The sequence below is a fragment of the Acartia tonsa genome, chromosome 8, assembly GCF_053477335.1.
Source record: "Acartia tonsa isolate MP-2025a chromosome 8, ASM5347733v1, whole genome shotgun sequence".
NCBI classification, from domain to species: Eukaryota; Metazoa; Arthropoda; class Copepoda; order Calanoida; family Acartiidae; genus Acartia; species Acartia tonsa.
Window position 1 is genome coordinate 49,455,826 of NC_137267.1, and position 18,571 is coordinate 49,474,396.

At 32.8% G+C, this 18,571-nt stretch overlaps 2 protein-coding genes across 10 annotated transcripts in view; one reads left to right on the forward strand and one right to left on the reverse strand.

Moving 5' to 3' along the window:
* The first annotated feature begins 1,366 nt into the window (after positions 1 to 1,366).
* Positions 1,367 to 4,817, forward strand: LOC145325687 (uncharacterized). 2 transcript variants are annotated; one of them, XM_080168640.1, is made up of 4 exons: positions 1,367 to 1,478; positions 2,733 to 2,783; positions 3,464 to 3,503; positions 4,609 to 4,817. In XM_080168640.1, the coding sequence occupies exons 1-4, from the start codon at positions 1,375 to 1,377 to the stop codon at positions 4,723 to 4,725; spliced, it is 312 nt and encodes a 103-aa protein (XP_080024766.1). In that variant the 5' UTR covers positions 1,367 to 1,374; the 3' UTR covers positions 4,726 to 4,817. The 2 variants fall into 2 exon arrangements, with proteins under 2 accessions (XP_080024766.1, XP_080024768.1); XM_080168642.1 differs by having other exon boundaries at positions 4,630 to 4,817.
* A 2,542-nt stretch (positions 4,818 to 7,359) lies between these two features.
* Positions 7,360 to 18,571, reverse strand: part of LOC145327192 (protein bicaudal C homolog 1-A-like) — a 69,232-nt gene continuing 58,020 nt past the window's right edge. For 7 of the 8 annotated variants that reach the window (XM_080170764.1, XM_080170770.1, XM_080170766.1 and 4 more), the window contains 11 exons: positions 18,356 to 18,468; positions 17,337 to 17,454; positions 16,869 to 16,957; positions 14,785 to 14,854; positions 14,234 to 14,335; positions 12,968 to 13,063; positions 11,535 to 11,585; positions 10,602 to 10,707; positions 8,870 to 9,599; positions 8,074 to 8,432; positions 7,360 to 7,696 (listed from right to left, as the gene is read on the reverse strand). In XM_080170764.1, the coding sequence (XP_080026890.1) occupies positions 9,550 to 9,599; positions 10,602 to 10,707; positions 11,535 to 11,585; positions 12,968 to 13,063; positions 14,234 to 14,335; positions 14,785 to 14,854; positions 16,869 to 16,957; positions 17,337 to 17,454; positions 18,356 to 18,468 (795 nt within the window). In that variant the 3' untranslated portion in view covers positions 7,360 to 7,696; positions 8,074 to 8,432; positions 8,870 to 9,549. Of the gene's footprint in view, positions 7,711 to 8,073; positions 8,433 to 8,869; positions 9,600 to 10,601; positions 10,708 to 11,534; positions 11,586 to 12,967; positions 13,064 to 14,233; positions 14,336 to 14,784; positions 14,855 to 16,868; positions 16,958 to 17,336; positions 17,455 to 18,355; positions 18,469 to 18,571 lie in introns of all 8 variants that reach the window. The other variant, XM_080170763.1, reaches the window with a different exon arrangement.

Consider the following 18,571-nt stretch of genomic DNA (forward strand, 5'->3'; position numbering starts at 1 on the left):
GGTATGTAGTAGGTTAAATAGAGACATAAACCAATACATGAGATGATTTCTAGAGCGTCTTTTCTATGTAATATTACAGTCATATTTATATTAAGTATGTGTTGTTATTTGGTTGGTATAGCTTATGAAAAAATGACTCTAAAAATGGAATTTGAGAGTGGGAGATTTAACGATCCGAAAGCAAAGAGTAAAGTTATCTTACATTGAAGCAAATAATTAAACTATTAATATTAAAGCTGCTATTTTTTTTTGTCTGTAGCTTAAGATTTCGATAACTTCAAACCGATTGGTTACTCTTTTTTAGGGATTCTAACTATAGTTCATCGGATGGTTTTAGGCTGCTTTTTTAAAGATTCAAATATTGGCAGGGTTTTGGGCTATTTTCTACCGAACAAGCAGCAATTTTAAAACTTTTCTTCAAATAATCCTAATCTACAGAAGGAATAATTTTGCATATCATCAGTGGGGAAGGGGACGTGTATCAACTTATTATTCATCGCCTTATCCCTTAAGAAATTCGAACAGTAAAGATTTTTAAATTTTAGTTCATATTTTTTTGCTGTAATGTTATCTCACTTGAAGAGCAAAATTTGTTGATTGAGAGAAAATAGCTGAGAAACTCTGAGAGTATGTAGGAGATATCTTAAGTAAGATCGCAATAATATTTCAGTAAATTAAAAGTTGTTAACCATTAATCAACTTATTTTTTCAACAAAAATTAAGTGTATTAATTATTAATATATTTCTCAATTTTTCATTTAGGGAATAGTTATTTCTTTCATCGTATTATAAACAGCTTTCCTCGGATATAAAATGTACAATTATAAGATTGACACCAATCTTTTAGCCCCAAGATGCCGTTTGTTCTTCTGGATTCTGGAATGTTTAGTATTCCTTTTAAGAATATTGTTATCCTTGTACAATTGTGCTTTTATTTAATTAGCTACTCTATGTTTGTAGTTAAACAACAGAAGTAGATCCTTAAAAAAACTAAAATCAGTTAGGCTCGCTAAAAAATTTTGTGAGAAATCCTCCAATATCGCATAAAAAAATCTACAAAAAAATTTAAAAGCTGATGTTAATAAACCTTCTATGATTTTATTTAATTTTGTAGATTTTTTATGCTAATTTAAAGGATATTTTACAAAAAAAATTTAGCAAGCCTTATTGATTTTATTGAGCCAAAAAGTTTTTTTTAAGAATCCATCTCGGGAAAAACTGGTTTTAATATTATAATTGTACATTTTATATCCGCGGAAAGCTGTTTATAATACGATGCAATAAATAACTATTATCAGCAATCGTCGTATCCCGGCCTTATGAGCCCTATAAGAATTGCTTAAATGTAAGATTATTTTTCAGAACCTATCAAGAATGCATATAGCCACAGAAAGAACTGTATCCTATGGGATTATGGAGCAGGAGGCATTAACAAACACCACTTTTTATACGGACCAAGGCATTCCTGAAGATTTTTGGTAAATTTATTATATCAATTCTTTGGGGTAGTTGTGTTTAGTGGTCTAGAAAATGGGGATAGATGTCACCGCTTTTGGCCTACCTATTCTATTGACGTCATAGTAGAGGGAAAGAGAAAGGGAAGTGGGAAAAGTAGGAAACCTCTAGAAAAGAGATGGGGTATAGGGTATTTCCTGACGTCAATAGAACAGGTAGGCCAAAAGCAGTAACATCTATTCCCATTTTCTAAGGCACTATATTGGATTGTCCAAAATGGCGATGTTCTCAGAAAAAGTAAAAAGTATTTCACAAACAAATATGCAAAGTTTCGCATCGATCAGACAATACTTTCATGTATGAAATAAAAAAAACATCAATGATTACGTCATACTAAAGCATTCATTGTTTAGGGTAGACCATATTATAGGATTCAGGGAATATTCCTACTATTAAATATTGTAATAGTTTGTTTGAGGGGATAAATCAAATATGACCAAAAAAAGGGATGCAACTATCATTTTTTATGCTACTTTAGGTTCGGTTAAGTAAGGGTTAAAAGTGACATTCTTACCCGTGTGAAGGGGAATTTTTATATCTATGAGTCAAAGTAACGATTGATTTTTTTTTCATTTAACAATCCCTCTACCACTGCACTGGTAGATCATGGTAGACAATTTGTATAAAAGTTTCTATGTCTAATGACGACCTGTTCAGCTGAATTTGAGTTTCCGACTGTGTACATAGTTTCCTAATCCTATCTCTTATCTGTGTAATGTATAAATCGTTTTTACATTATATCGCTTTTCCCTTTGACCGGAGTAGCTGAAAATAGGTTTTGCAATATTTGGGTTATCTGCTGTACAACTTCGGAAATTAGGGAAGAAATAGTCAAACAATTTTCAGTTGTATTTGTAATTCATTTTCCTAACTTTATAATTGGACATATAAACAATAGTTTTAAAGTAGCACTTCTAAAAAGTTATTTTTGGATAATTAAGTTATTAACTGTAATTATCATTCATTTATTCATTCTTATCAGTCATCCTTCTTAAGTACAATACAACCGCTAGTTGTCGGGGAAAGGCAGTTCATGAGTATATGCAGTTTATAAATATTGGCCAGTTCGTTCATCTAGTAGCAGGGGAGGGAATGGAGTGGATGGGGGGTATCGTTATTTTAACCAGCTGCAAGTATCACTTTATTAGAGTACATGAAAATTTGGTGCAACATCCAAGTAATAATATATAATTAAACTAATAATGATATTATTTTAGGTTATTATTGTTTGGTATGGGAATGTTTGCTTTTGCCGTCATGTTCACCATGTAAGTAGTTTTTTATTATTTTTTCTAATCTTGAATGTTATATATTATCACTAGCTGTTACGCCCCCTGAATGCCTCTAGGTGCACTTTAGATGGGTGGAAGGAGTGGGGTAATTTTTTTCTAGGGGCGAGTTCTCTTGGGAGGGTGGATGTAACCTCCCACAAAATAGTTTAAAATTTCCCTAGATCCAAAAGATCTTTGCTGTAAAATAGAACCATATCTTTCCAGCGGTTAGCAAGATCTTTCGGACAAACATACAGATTGACATCCTATTATCTTTATATAAGGATTACTAAACCATCCCATCAACCCCTCCCCCCGAAAAAACAAAAGTGTTCACCCATCCAATTTTATACTATTATAAAAAAAGTTGGGGGAGGGGGGGGGGGGCAATGGCATCTTGATCTATACTGTTATTTAGATAACAGATCTATTGTAGTATAGATGTATTTACAGACAACTACCTTCCTTCCTTTTTCAAAGACCTCTTTAGTCTGCTTCTAAGTTATTTTCTGCTACTTGGCTGTGTTAATATAAGCGACACCATTGGTTGATTTTCAATGACCCAATAGAAGGATTGTACAAGGTTGTTGCGATGGGAAGATACAGTTACATAACCCTTTCTTCCTCTAGTGTTTTACTCTAATATTTAGTTTGTTAATTTTTGTTTTGTTTTTTAGGGTTGTCTGTATGCTCATTTGTATGCGACCCACAAAAGAGGTAAGATTTTATTCTAGCTACGCTTCAAAACCGATTGATATCCGCTGGATTAGGACCGATTCCCAGCTTTGCTAAACTCATATGTATAGCATCGTATTAGAGACAATTTTCCATGAATATTAAAAATAAAAATCATAAAGCTAATACCAATTTTGTTAGCCCGAACCTTCGGTCGGTAGGGGCTATCAAAACTGGTTTTAATCTTATGATTTTTTATTTAGATATCTGTGGAAAGCTGTCTATAATACGATAAATGACTACCACACTATCTTCGCTTTCATAGGCCAAATAATAAAAAGGTCTTACTCTCAGGCTAGCCTAGCAGTAAGGATCTCCGGGTATAGTCCCTTTCGTAACATCGCACCTTATGGGGCGATTCTTCGTATTTTTCACAGTAGCTTTTCTCCTAAAGCCCATAATTAGGATGTGAATTAAAATTATTGGGATATTTGCAAAAAAAAACAAAGACCATTAAACCATAAAATTTCTTCTTTTTTTCATATACAGATGGGTCTATTTTAACTCTAAGCATTTTACCTTTACATCCTGAAACATTAAAATTAAAAAAAAAAATGTTTTCTTCATCCAATCTTAAATTGAAGAGAAAAAGAAAACAATCTAAAAATAGACTATTGACGATGTAGTTTTAAGTCTTCTCCTATTCAGTATTTATCTATTAAAATGAAGAATTTGCTTAAAAATAACTCTTTAAGGATGCTTAGAACATTTATTTGCAAATATTAAATTAACGTAAATGAATGATTTTTCTCTAAATCATTAAGGAGGGGGACAAAGTGACGTCATAAAAATGAGGGAGATGAGAGGCGAAGTACGAAAGAAAAGTCGTTGGCTCAACAACATAGGGGACTTTTATTGAATTATCAATAGTTGGTTCATTAAGTTGAGTGTCCAAGCTTTTCAACCACTATTGTAACAGTAATCTAAAAAAGGGGTAATTTTTTGGAATGTGCATCAATTTATCAGCCACTGTCTTATCCCTATAGATCTCTGGAAGATTAATAAATACTATATTAATCTAACCTTGCAACCCATATTTGTTTCTAAAATTGAAATAATTGTCTTATCTAATTAAAACCTTTTCCAGACTGATGATGATCCTTTTAAGGAGATTGAACAGGAGATGTTGGCCCGTGAGAAAGATACTCTGGATGCCGTCATTAAAGAAAGTGTCAAACTTACACATATCCATACCATCAAGTAGAGTAGCTTCGCTACTAATTTTTTATCTGTATGTTTATTGTATAATATAGATCAACTGAAAATTTATTGCTCATTTTTCCCTAATTTCCGAAGTTGTACATCAGAGATGGGTTTTTAAAAGATGCCGCGTTTTTTTCGACATTTTTGCTGCATATTCAAATTAATATCTTTTTAGAGCTATATTAGACATTATACAATTGGCTAAAATAATAATTTTAAAATTTTGAATTCTTAAGTTGTATACTCTGTTTAGATTTCGCGAATGCCGCGCTTGTTATTCATAGCGTAAAAAATATCTTGAAAAAACGCGGCATCTTTTAAAAACCCATCTCTGATAACGCAACTATTGCAAAAGCTATTTTAAGCTACCCCGGTCAAAGGGTAAACAAAGCGATTTATTTAATTTTTCAAATTTTTTATTTTTTTTGAAAGTTTGAAGCTTTTTTAGCTAGTAGTAAATATCGAAGACTAAGATTTATCTGTGTGTATATTATAATGTATGTTTAATTTTAAAAACAGTTAGATCCATAAGTATTCTTTTTTGAGAACCCATCTCTGTGATTTATCTATTTTAAATTGATATTTTGATAATAAAATAATTTAATACAACTGTGGTTTTATGTTATTAAAAGCGAAGCTTCTATATAATTAAGGTCTGTACGTCCGCCCGTCCTTAACTGAATTGACAATTTTCTGCATGATATAATCATCCTATTCTAATTTTTGAACCAATTTTTCTTTAACATCTTTATAATTATGTCCTAAACATGAAAGTATGTCCTTAAAAAGAATCCTGAATTTAAGCAATTTAGTTTATACAACATTTAAATAAAGTATATGCCAATAAGTTTTGATACCCCCAGCCACTCCCTTAAAAAACGAAAAATTCCCAACCAAAAAACATTCTAATTTTTGAAATTTTTACAAGTTTTTAAATATTTATATTCTATATTTTTGGAATTGACAGAGCCCCGAAAAGGCTAGAGGCAAAAAACATTGGATTAAAGTAAAGTTAAAACAATATATAAATTCTACAAAAATCTAAAGTTCTAAAATAATGAATAAACTTTAAAATCTCCCCTGAACCTGTGGGAAAAAGCCACTAGATGCTATGGTCGAAACCACCAGTTATCTGTAAAATAAGTCAAGAGAATAGAAATAGGAGAGAAGAACTATAGTGTGAACCCCTTTTTCGTAAATCTGACAAAGGAACTCTTCCAGCTGACAAAAAACTTTAAAATTTTTCGAGTATATAATTTCTAGAAAGCTAACTTTATATTAAGGAATTTAACAATTCATAGCTAACTTATTAAAGGATTTGTAATATGCTTTACACTATACTAGAAAATAAAGTTTAACACGGTATAATTTACGTGAGAAAAGCTTTATCTTAAGAAATGCGACTATTTACAGCTGACTCTTTTTATGAACAAAATGAAAAAAAAATATGCCCTTTCCCTTTCCCATATGTGTACAGTGTATACACAGTACAACGCTAGGTCCTGTTGAAAACGTAACGAACGTACTGTTGTATTGCTATTTGTTGTTATTTTATTTTTATATAAATTATTTCGAGGTAAACATGAAACAAAATATGAATTTATGTATTTTAAATGTTTATAATAGATACAAATTACGAATTAAAGATTATAAATCATGTACATTTTTAGTCCGAGATACTATTATTATGTTTTAATAGAAACTCAAGAAAAAACTATGATTTTATTAACTTAAATTCATAAAGGGATTTTTATTATTTTACAATGATTGCAATAGATGAAGCATATTTATTTTTAATGCACAGATAAAACATAGATGTGAAACAACAATATGAAGGCAGTACTTCATGTGATGGACTTGATTCGAGCAAAAGTTGAAAGAACAGCTCTAATTAACTCTAATAAAAAATCTAGAAAACTTCAGTTTAATTCAACCAATGAGATTTCATGTATGCTCCGATGCGATTCATTTATTGGCTCAATCAGACATTCCCTCTCTTTCTTAGTACCTTTATTGTCAAGAGCTGTAAATAGTTCAGTATTTTTAAAAGCGAGGCTTTTCTATAATTAAGGTCGGTCCATAACGGATAGCTTTTTCGTTAATTTAGGCATGTTAAAATTGTCCTATAGATTTCAAACTTTACATGGCGATTCCCTTAGTAGTTAGGTACAATTTAGAAAGCGTAGCAACTCTACAATCATTACCAGAAAGTCCGTACGTCCATTTTAAACATGTCGATTTTTTAACTTTTTTAACAACAAATTTTCATCTGATCTCATTTTTGGTATATTAATTCCTGGGAAAACACAGTATAATGTTATAAGCGAAGCAACTCTATAATAAAGTCCTAAAAATGTAAGTATGTCCATACACATTATTCTGTATCAAGCAGTTTTTCAACAAATTTACTTACAATTTTGGTTCGATTCTTATACATACATTTCTATTCCGATTATTCAGTTCTGACACTATACAAATGTTAATGTCACTTTCACTACAGTTTCAGTGATTCGCTTTTATGGATGTGGCATCCTTGTTAAGATAAATCTTTGCTTGGAAAATAATGTGGACTTCATTCCTGTCGTGTACGAGATCTTAACTAGGCATACATGTACATCAATATATAAAAACAAAATTTGGTAAACCAATTTTTTTATTATCGAAACTCAATAAAGAATAGATGTACATCACAATAAAAAAAAAATACATACAAAAAATAGGAAACTGGGAGAAAAAAATAAAACACAAAAAAGTAAAATATAAATTTCGGCAGAGCCCTTCTTAAAGAGCGTATAGCCCATATACATAGACAATAATAATAACTGTACAATGGTGTTTTGATAAAACCTTTACAATTTAGGCGTTCGGCAACGCTGTTATGAGAATGGCGTTAGGCAACGCAGTTATTTGAATAACATTAATTTTTGCGCTGATGAGAAGCACAAATTGTGATAAAAATGACGCCAGGAAGTCTGAGAGTTTTATGCTATGTTCTTCACAATTATGTATTTAAGAGATACTTTTTTTACGCCTCTAGATTTTAAAAGCGATCAAAATTAAAGAAAAAGAAAACCAAAAAAAAAGGAAATTATTGCATTTTAAGACAGATTTCCCCTTGGGACTTACGATATATGATTTTTGAGCATAGAAAAAAAATATTTTTTATCGGGTAATTAGTTTCAAAGCCATAAGGGCAAATAAAAGAACCTTTTAAAAAACCATTGTTTTACAGGTTCTTAGAAATTTGCACCTAAAAGACATTTGAATATTTTAATTTGTAGGAAAAGTAAAAACAATATGCTTATTTTTGAAAGGCTTTAAAATCATATTACAAGAAACATAGCATAACCTGGTTATAAGACTTGAAAATTGCGTCAGGATCAAATTCGGTCGATAACATATATAGGAAATTTGTGGGGATATTTTGATGGTAATCATCGGGGGTACAATTACATGGGTAGTACAGAAATACACTAGGCATTACAGCGGTCAAAAAAACGGTCATAATATGCCCTCACTTCCCAGCTGCCTTGTCACATTAATAGGCATTGGAAATACAAGGGCTGGGGTTTATTATAACCTTAGGATTAAGAGTGCAGCTACCCTATAGTTCAGTTTGTGTGTGTGTGTGTATGAATAATAATATTGTCTGAAGGTAGGTGTGGTGTAGGTGAACAATTAAATGTTGTCGAAAGAAAACATTAGGTACTGAAAGATTAGGAGATTTTTTTAAGAGGTTTCAAAATCCTACTTTATACAGCAAATCTTTATCCCCGATAATAAGACACAAAATTACCCTTTCTATAGAATAAAATTATTGGTTAAAAAGTTTGGATACTTAAGTACCCAAACTTTTTAAAGGGGTGAGTTTTAAGGCTTAAAAACAGTAGTAGAAAATAATATTCACTTAATATAAATATATAATAATTTTGTCTATGGTTCTATTCAATAAGGAATACACATATTTAGTGAATATTATAGTTCTACTATTTTTTTTTAAGCCTTAAAACTCGCACTTAATGGAATTTTGGCACAACCTACCTCCCACTTTTTGGTTACCAGTAAAATCTATAGTCCAATGTCCCCTCCCCCAAGGATTTTTTTTAGGGGGGGGGGGGGGAATTTTTTAAAAAAAATCTCCTAACCTTTCAGGATAATTAACTAAAAAAAAATTTGTGAAAATATAAAGATAATTAAAGTCACAGGACAAAAGGTTATAAAACATAGGACATTAGTAATAAGTAAACAGGTTCTAATAAAATCACATTTATAATTTAGGAAAAATAATAAAGTTATCAAGTCATTTCTATTCATTATTATAAGGATTAAAGCAGAGAGAGTGTCATTGAAATAAATATTTAATGTCTGGTTCAAAATCTAAGGATTAATTTTGGTGTTAGTCGAAAGTTTTAAGTTATGAGGAGGATGTAAGCAGATATAAACTATAAATAAAGTATAACACATAACAAAAAATTAATACAAAATATAAATTAACATTAGACATAGTTATATACATGGTAATAAAATAAAATCAATCGATTAGTAGTAGTATCAAGCTTTAGAAGTCTTCCAAAAAGACAATTTTTCAATAATAAAATGAGATCTTTTATAAGCTCAATCAATCAATAAATATAAGACAATCAAAAGCAATATAAGTTAATCAATATGGCGGTTTAATATCACATAAAATAAAATTTGGTATCTATCTAATTATTAGGTATCCATAATAGATAGATAAATGTGGGGGTAGTATTGCACTGGGTGAAAGATCACATTATAAAATATGGTTGGTCCGTTGGTAATGCTCATGCAGTTATTAAAAGATCTAGGCACTGCGAAGTTTCTCGGCTAGCAGCAGCAGTTTCTTGCGGGGACCTAATAAAAACGGCATTAAAGAAAGCTAAGTTGACATTTTACAAGGTTAAGTATGTCCATAAAGATCGAAAATTAAAAAAAAATTAAAACATTGAAATACACGTTTACTAGAATAGAAATAGTGAGACATTATAGAGCAATGTACTTAGTAAATAGAAAAAAATAAAGTAATACAAAACCAAACCCAACAAATCCAACTAGAATTTCACCTGAAGTTGGGACCGCGGTTTGCTATCTATCTGATTTTAATAATACCTTTGAGACGTTTGATTAAAATAGCCACAACTTTTTGGTAGGTCAAATCTCAACTCTTGAAGACAAAGGGGGGAGAAAGTTTTGACACAATTGCGTAAACCTGGTACCTAGGCTTTATCTTTGGACTGAGAGGATAGGTTATCAAAGATAAAATCATTCTTATATGATGAATTTCACGAAGTTTTAAGATTTTTTGGATAGACCTCCAGGTTCCGGAGCTGCAGGCCTCCAGGTGGTTTCTGTACAGGTAAAAATTATTTTTTTTTTTAAAGTTACAGGTCAACTTATAAAACAAAATATGCATCTTTTGTTTTATAAGTTGATTTGTATTTTTAAATTTTTTTTCTCTTTATTTTTACCAGTATAGAGACCACCTGGAGGCCTGCAGCTCCGAAACCTGGAGCTCTATCCAAAAATCTTAAAACTTCGTGAAATTCATCATATAATAATGCTTTTATCTTTAATAACCTATCCTCTCAGTCCAAAGATAAAGTGTCAGAACTCTCCCCCCCCCCTTAATCAACTCGATTGCACAACCTTTATCTGGAAGTCCCAACTTTACATGGTAATGCGCTGCGCCAGTTTTGGGCTAATACATTCTCTCTACTATTACTCTTAAAGTCGTCGCACTAGGTATGATTTTAGTTTAATTTTAAGACGCGGTGTCAGGTTCGAGATTCGAACCCATCACCACCCCTATAACAAACGTATGCGCTACATGTACAGCTACAACGGCAGGTTACTTACCAAAAGTGTTGATTCCAATCTCCTTGAGCTCTTCCTCCGTGAGCTCTTTGAAAGTGAGCAGATCAATCTCGTGACGACGGAACACGTCCGTGAACTTGGACAATCCCTTAAGTAAAAACATTGGATCATGGAAAGGAGAAACGAAGTAGCTAGTCACGTCGAATTTTCACAATAGCTTTTAATAGGTTAATTTAGGTTAGGTTGTCTACATGGTAAGGATTGCCCCGCAGGGTTAGAAAATTGGCTAAGCAGGGTTAAAGCTCCCACAGGGGTTAAAATAAGGAAAAACGCAACTGTGAAAATACGACGAAACCCACTATTTGCATAACCTTATAATAAAGTAACAGGATGTTTGTCTGTGTGTTTGTATGTTTGTACCGAAGGATCTCGCTAACCGCTAAACCGATCGGGTTCTCCTTAACAGGGTAGATTCTCATATGTCCCGGGAAGGTTTATAACTATTATGGGGGAGGGTACCACCACCCTCCCTAGAAATTAAATTTTTAAAAAATTTCCCAATTTTAGAAAGAGAGTTCAACGAAAAATAAACGTCAAACGTAAATTTTTTAAAACTTTTTCTTTTAAAATCTAAAATAATAAATTGAATTATTAATTTGGCTCTCTCCTCCTACCTCTAGGGGCGTAGCCACTAGTTTGCATAAAAGTACCAGGATGTTTGTCAAGCTTTGTGTCTGTGCCTTAACATCACTGGTTCTCAATGGCAATATATAAGGAAGGTTTAAGCCTATTTTGTTGTAGGGTTCTTTCACCCTCTCTCTCCCCTAGAAACACTTAACCCAACCCCCACACCAAATTTATGAATTTCAATTTTCCAATTCAATAAAAGTGAAATGGAGGGTCTTCTTCGACTTAACCCCCCCCCCCCAGGTCTCTAGGGGCGTAAAACTTTTGATAAAATGTATGTATACTTACATTGTTAAGTAGGACATTGCCAAGATCATCCAGTTTATCTTCTGGTAACTCCTAAATATGAAAATGGATGTAGAATACGGTAGTTATATTGACCGGGGAAAGTTTGTCGTCAATGTAGGTTGCTATTGTAAACCTAATTCATTGGTTAGTTCGTTCATCCAATAAGAAGGAAGGGCATGGGATGGGGGGGGGGGGGAGGTTGGGGGTGTCGTTATTCAAGCTCACTGCAAGTTTCACTTTATTAGAGATCATGAAATTCTGGTGTAACATCCATGTAAATATTACCCATCACAATCTATGAGATAACAATTTATTTGCATTTAAGTGCAGTTTGACTTTCGCAAAGAGTTTGACACAAGTATCTTATATTTAACTACATATATTGGGATCTGCTTTTCAGGAAATATACTTAACAAAACTGATCATAACACACGCCAGGCTACAATTGAATCAAGACAAAAGTAAGTGCCGAGCTCTGGGACCTATGTATTGTAAAATTAGACAAAAACCATGATGATTCCAGGTAAAACCAAAATATTTCAGTGGGGTCTTTTGGAGAAAATTAGATATAAAAATTTCAAGTTCAATTTTCACCCCCTAGGAGTTGCTGCATAATCATGACAAGAAAAGCGAAGATTATTTATATAAAATTTTGAACAACTTTGCTTTTATAAGTTTTTCATAAAACCACTCCTGAAGGGAGTTAATTAATTGCCATTTTATCAGTTGGCAAGGTCACGAAAATTCAGCCTTAAATAAATCATATATTGAGAGGTTTTATGAAAGACTTCATAAAAGCAAAGTTGTTCAAAATTTTAAATCTTTAATCTTTGCTTTTCTTGTCATGATTATGCGGCAACTCCTAGGGGGTGAAAATTGAATTTGAAATTTTCAAATCTAATTTTCTCAAAAAGACCCCGCTGAAATATTTTGGTTTTACCTGGAGTCATCATGGTTTTATGTCTAATTTCACCATACATAGGTCATAGAGCTCGGCATTTACTTTTGTCTTAATTCAATTGTAGCCTGGCGTGAACATCAAAGTTTTAAGCTTTTTTCATATCCTTCTTTGACGTTATCCTCTTATAATTTTTTTTCAATTTTGAAAATTTTGGTCCATAATTGTAAGATTAAGTTCCTTTAGTTAATGGAATTTTAAGAGCTGAAGCAAAGTAGCAGTTGAAATAACAAACCGCTAAACATAATATAATCCTCAGTGAAAATCTCTAAAAAATGACAGGTGAATAAACATATATGCCTTTTGAAGAATGGCCATTGTAAGTAAGTTGTAAGTAATCTAGATGTTCAATGGTACAGGAAAAAATCACCAAAAATTTCACGTTACCCCCATTGCGTTTCTTACAGATGGAAAATTAGACAGATAGGACATTTCATATAATAGAGTAGCCTCGATAATAAAAACAAAGTTTCACCTTGATATCATTAAGATTAGATAGCCAAGTTGTGTGGGCTTTATCATGGAGTTTCTCTCTACCATCCTTGACCTCGTCATACGAGGAATCAATGTTCTAAAATAAACATAAACTTGTCATGGCCAGGCCTAGCTATTCTAACTATCATTTCTACAAAGAAAATCACAAAACCTTTGGAAGTAAATTGGTGGTATATCTTGTTTTTTATGTAACCGAAGATGGGTGGGTAAGAAGGGAAGGGAAAGGGGAAGAGGATTGTGGGAGAAATTTTCTTTTAGAATTGTTTGTCAGAATCACATTCCCTATTCCCTGGTCATGGCAAAATCTGGTGTGATAAAACAATGGACGTTAAACTGATGTAAATCCCAAATGATAACAATATTACGACCAACCAACCTATCAATACCTATTTTAGGGAAGGGTAATTTCTGACACTTTTGCGTAAACAGTGATTATAGGCTTTGTCTTTGGAGTTACAGGATATATAATTTCACAAAAAAGTTTCCTTTTGGGATGTAGTTTTCCTATTTTTAAAAACCTTTTGGATTTGGCCTCCAGGTTGAGGTCTTACAGGCCTCCAGGTTGTCTCTGTGGACAGGTATAGATGAAAAAAAAATTTTAGAGTAACAGTTCAACTTATAAAGCAAAATATGCATCTTTTAACTTTAAATATGTAAATTCAAACATTCAAACATTCAAACATTCAAAAAGGTGCATATTTTGTTAAATAATTTGACTTCTAACTTCAACAATTTTTCATTTTACCTGTCCAGAGACAACCTGGAGGCCTTCAGCACCTGAACCTGGAGGCCAAATCCAATTTTTTTAAATAGGAAAACTACATCCCAAAAGGAAACTTTTTTTTGTGAAATAATCTATCCTCTCACTACAAAGACAAAGCCTATATTCACTGTTTACGCAAAAGTGTCAAAACTTACCCCCCCCCCCCTTAAGTACCCAAAGTTTTTAAGCCGACGAATTAAGATTATATGCTTTAAAACCTTTTTATGAATTTCAATTAAATTCTCATGAAAAAAGAGGAAAGGGAGGGATGTTGGAAGGTTATACCTACCTAAGGACATCCAGGGGGGGGGGCTAAAAGGGTGATTAACCCTTCCCCCTCCAAATAAAAAAGCTTGTACCTACCCTTATTAATTTATTTTTGAAATGAAAAACAAAACAGACCCATTACTCAACGTAAAAATATTATCCTAAAAAATTGATGACTGATCGAAACGGCAGTTGACGAGGTCTTATAGACTTTACCTTTAAGATAGCCTCAGCAGGCATACTGCTGGAGAATCCAAGTCCCACCCAGTCAGACACTGGAGTTCTTTCCTCCCCCTCAACTGGCTTTCTTAAAACAGCCTGAAAAAAAGAGCAATAGGCGTTTCCCCTCAAAGTGCCTTTGTTTTTAACCTTTAGGGTATGTTTAAGTGTGTAAAGGGTATCCTATCCCCGCAGGGTTATGACCTAGATATTAGAATAGGCCACCATACTAAGAAAATCATCGTAAGAAAAATGACCACAAAATTAATAAATTCTTTTTAAATTGAATGTCGAGGGTCGTTTCACACCCCTTCTTCTTGTAGCTTCTTGTTTTTTAGATAGGTAGGTATAATATTAAACTTGTGTAAAATATATATAAGGTATAACCAACGAGCAAAATAAATCCAAAATAAATCCAAAATAAAATTTTGAGAGGCAGATAAAAGTGGTCACTGCTACCATGATAAATCCCCATTTCAAGGATTTTTTTGAATTATTACAGTAAACAGTTTTGGGTTACAGCTGGGAAAATAAGAACTTGTACTAACCTGGTTAGCTCGGATTCTTTTCTGTTCATAGTCCACACTTTCTGCTACTTTCTTCTCACAACCTGGGGCTCTAAACATAAACATAGCATCGTGTTATAGGCAGCTTTCCGTGGATGAGAACATGAAAAATTATAAAATTCTATCCTGTTGTGTTAGCAATGAGGGAACGAAGGCCCAGGCTACCAATGGATTTTTAAAAAAATGGTATCAAGCATTTTTGGGAGTCTACATAAAGTTATTAGCCATTGTCTTATCCCTGTATCTACCTATTACTCTTATTTAAAAATACAAAGGGAGAGGTAGGTTTTGGGTAAAATCCATAAAGGTGTGTTTTAAGGCTTGAAAATAGTAGTAGAACGATAATATTCACTAAGTATGTGTATTTCTTATTGAAGGAAATATAGACAAATTTTTTTTAACATGAATTTTTATCGTTCTAGTACTGTTTTTAACTTATAGCACATCACCTTTACGGATATTACCAGAAACCTACCCCTCTCTTTTTACCGTTCTACTACTGTTTTTAACTTATAGCACATCACCTTTACGAATTTTACCCGAAACCTACCGTTTCCTTTGATATTTAAAAAACTAAATAAACAAGGATGATAACACATAGAGGCAAAACTCATCAAATCGGACAGTCAAAAACAAAAACATAAGTAAAAGTAAAACAATATCCACAAGATTAGAACCGGTTGTTAACCATACTGTAAAATAAATAACGCAATTTCCCACAAATATTGAATTATATATTATTAATGCCAGTTTTGTTAGACCATATCAATGTCTTCGGCCCGTCAGGGCTAACAAAACTGTTTTAAAAATCTTATTCTTTTACTTTTCTATTTGAATATACTCGGAAAGCTGTCTATAATATGATGGGGTAAATAACTATTAAAGGATACTTAATATAGACGGTTTAACTTAAAGATTTTATTATAAAGAAACCTCGCTTATAGCATTGAGTCTTATCATACTAGGAATCATTAGATATTTCCGTTACAGACGTACGGACATCATACCTTTATAATTGTGTTAAAGCTTAGAGTTTAAAAATATTTTCACAACTGTAAGACAATTAATCAATATTGCTATGTGCGCAGTTTCGTAACATTTAATGCGCAAAGCTGGGGGCCAATATTTTATATTCAGGGATCTAAAGGGATTAGACAATGGCCGATAAAATGATGATCATCTCCAAGGCATATACACAAAACTACACTTCTGTAGATTACAATTAGTGGTTAAAACGTTTGACACTAAACTAAATGAACCAGCCACAAAGTTCCCAAAGCTGTTCAGACAACAAATAAAAAAACGTTATTATAAACCTTTGAGAACTAGTATAATAAACAGCCCATTGTTCCCTTCCTCCCTGGTGGAGCCAATATTTTATATTGCTACCAATTCAGAGTTAACATAAATCTGAAAATTTCATGTTAAATATTTTTCTTGCGGGATTAATTTTTAATTGCATTTTTTAATTCGGTGCAAAATTAATTAAAATAAGACTTTTCTGGTTTAATCAAACTACGTTTCATAGAATAAGTTACGCAATGAAATCTGTTACTTAAAATAAAGGAAAACTGAAGGAAAATCTAAACCTTGTGCTATAGTAACAAGGTTGGTTTTGTCTGAAGCTTAAGATTTATCCATTTTAGGGAAGATTCACATACATATCCCGGGTTGTTCTTAGTCTATATCATGTTAAGATCTTTACAGAGCTCTAAGATACCAGTACACAAAGTAGTAAGGTTTTAGGTCAAAGTATGATTTTAAGCCATTTCATTTTAAAATCTAATTGTAGAAATGGTTCTAGGCTATTTTATTCAATTCCCAACTTCGAATATAGAGCCCCTGAATGTTAGGAGTGCAGAAGCTAACTATCAATAAACTTGCAACGTTTCCTAAATCATATATGTAGAACAAAAATCTTCCCTCCAGACGGATATAAGTAACATTTCGTAGTTTCGTAATAAAAATTTGATAATTCACCTTTTGTCCGCCATACCTAATCGCTACAGAAATACCTTAAGAGGAATGTGCTCAAAAAGAAAACTGTTTGAAAGTTGTAAACTAACCTTCTATCAGTATCAGAGAGATCTATATCAGCAATGATGGCAGATATATCTGGGTTAGCTTCTATACCAGAACTACAACCAGTTAAATCCTAAAACAAAACATTTTGATTTGGAAAAAGCATTTGATACTGTACTCCCTCTGGTTTTTGATTTGAAGATTGTCCAATTTGGCAAAAATTATTAACCATATTAAAGCTATTTTCTAAATGAAGAAATCCGGATGGAGAATGTGCAATGCATGTTAAAAAAAACTCTTTCAAAAAAACATATAAATACGATATTATGCAATCAACAGCTTCTGTGAATGGAGGATCTTGTTAACTGCTGAACCGATATGGTTCTTATTTACAGTGTAGCTTCTCATAGTTCATGTAAAGGTTCACAGCTATTTTGAGAGAGGGTTTTCTTAATAGAACTGAAATTTTAATGATTCCAAAAGTACAAGCTAACCTTTATAATAAAACTTACCATCTTATGGAGATTGTTAGTAAGATTTCCAGCCGCGTTCACGGGGCTCGAGTTTCTTGGTGAATGGTGGGGTGAACTCTGCATAGAGCTTCCCAGATCACTTCCAGATGGTCCGATCCTAAACATTCAGGGGTGTACATTTTAATAATCCTCTCCCCATGCCCCAAGGTATAGAGAAGGGGAGTAATGCAATTAAGAAGGGTATGTATAATATTCCAGAATGGCTTCAAAACCGATTGTTTGAATCAGACCAGTTCTCAGCCATAAATAAATTTCTAGGTTCCGGAGCTCCAGGCCTCCAGGTGGTCTCTGTACAGGTAAAAATGAAAAAAAATTTTTTTTGAAGAGTTAGAGGTCAGCTTATAAAACAAAATATGCAAGTTTTTTCTTGTTGTTGTTGTTGTGTTGTTCTTCAAATATGTGAATAACATTCAAAAAGATGCATATTTTGTTTTATTAGTTGACCTCTAACTCTTAATTTTTTTTTTCATTTTTACCTGTACAGAGACCACCTGGAGGCCTGGAGCTCCGGAACCTGGAGGCCTATCAAAAAATCTTAAAACTTGGGAAAATTAATCATATAAGAATGATTTTATCTTTTATAACCTATCCTCTCAGTCCAAAGATAAAGCCTATATACCAGGTTTACGCAAATGTGTCAGAACTCCCCCCTTGTTTATGTAATGATCATTAAGGTTGCCTCAAAATTTAATTTTTGTTAATTTTGCTTGTTTTAGATTTCTATATTTCTGGTTGAAACAAAAGTAGGTAATGGAATGCAGAGTTTTTTTGCTAGGGGGGTGCACGAAAATTACTTTTGACAATCCCATTAAACCAAAATCGAGTGGATCATATTACAGAAAACAAGAGGGGTGTAATTTTAGTGTCGAGTGTGGTGTGTAGACCCTTATCAAGTGGTAAAAATGGATGGACCCCAATGAGGGGGCATCCACACACCTTAATTTTTACGGGGTGTGGATAAACCCCCTTCTGCACGCCACTAAACAAGAGTATCTTACTTGCTAACATTTGGTGGGGAGCACCATTTCTTTTTCTCCAACTCCATTTCCTCTCTCTGCTTCTGTTGTTGTTGCAGGGCTTGTTGGTGCTGCAACTTCTGTTGCTGATGCTTCTGAAATTAATATAGGATCAGCTGCTGCAGAATTTGTTGGTGCTCTAACTGATGTTGCTGATGCTTCTGAAATTAATATAGGATCAGCTGCTGCAGAATTTGT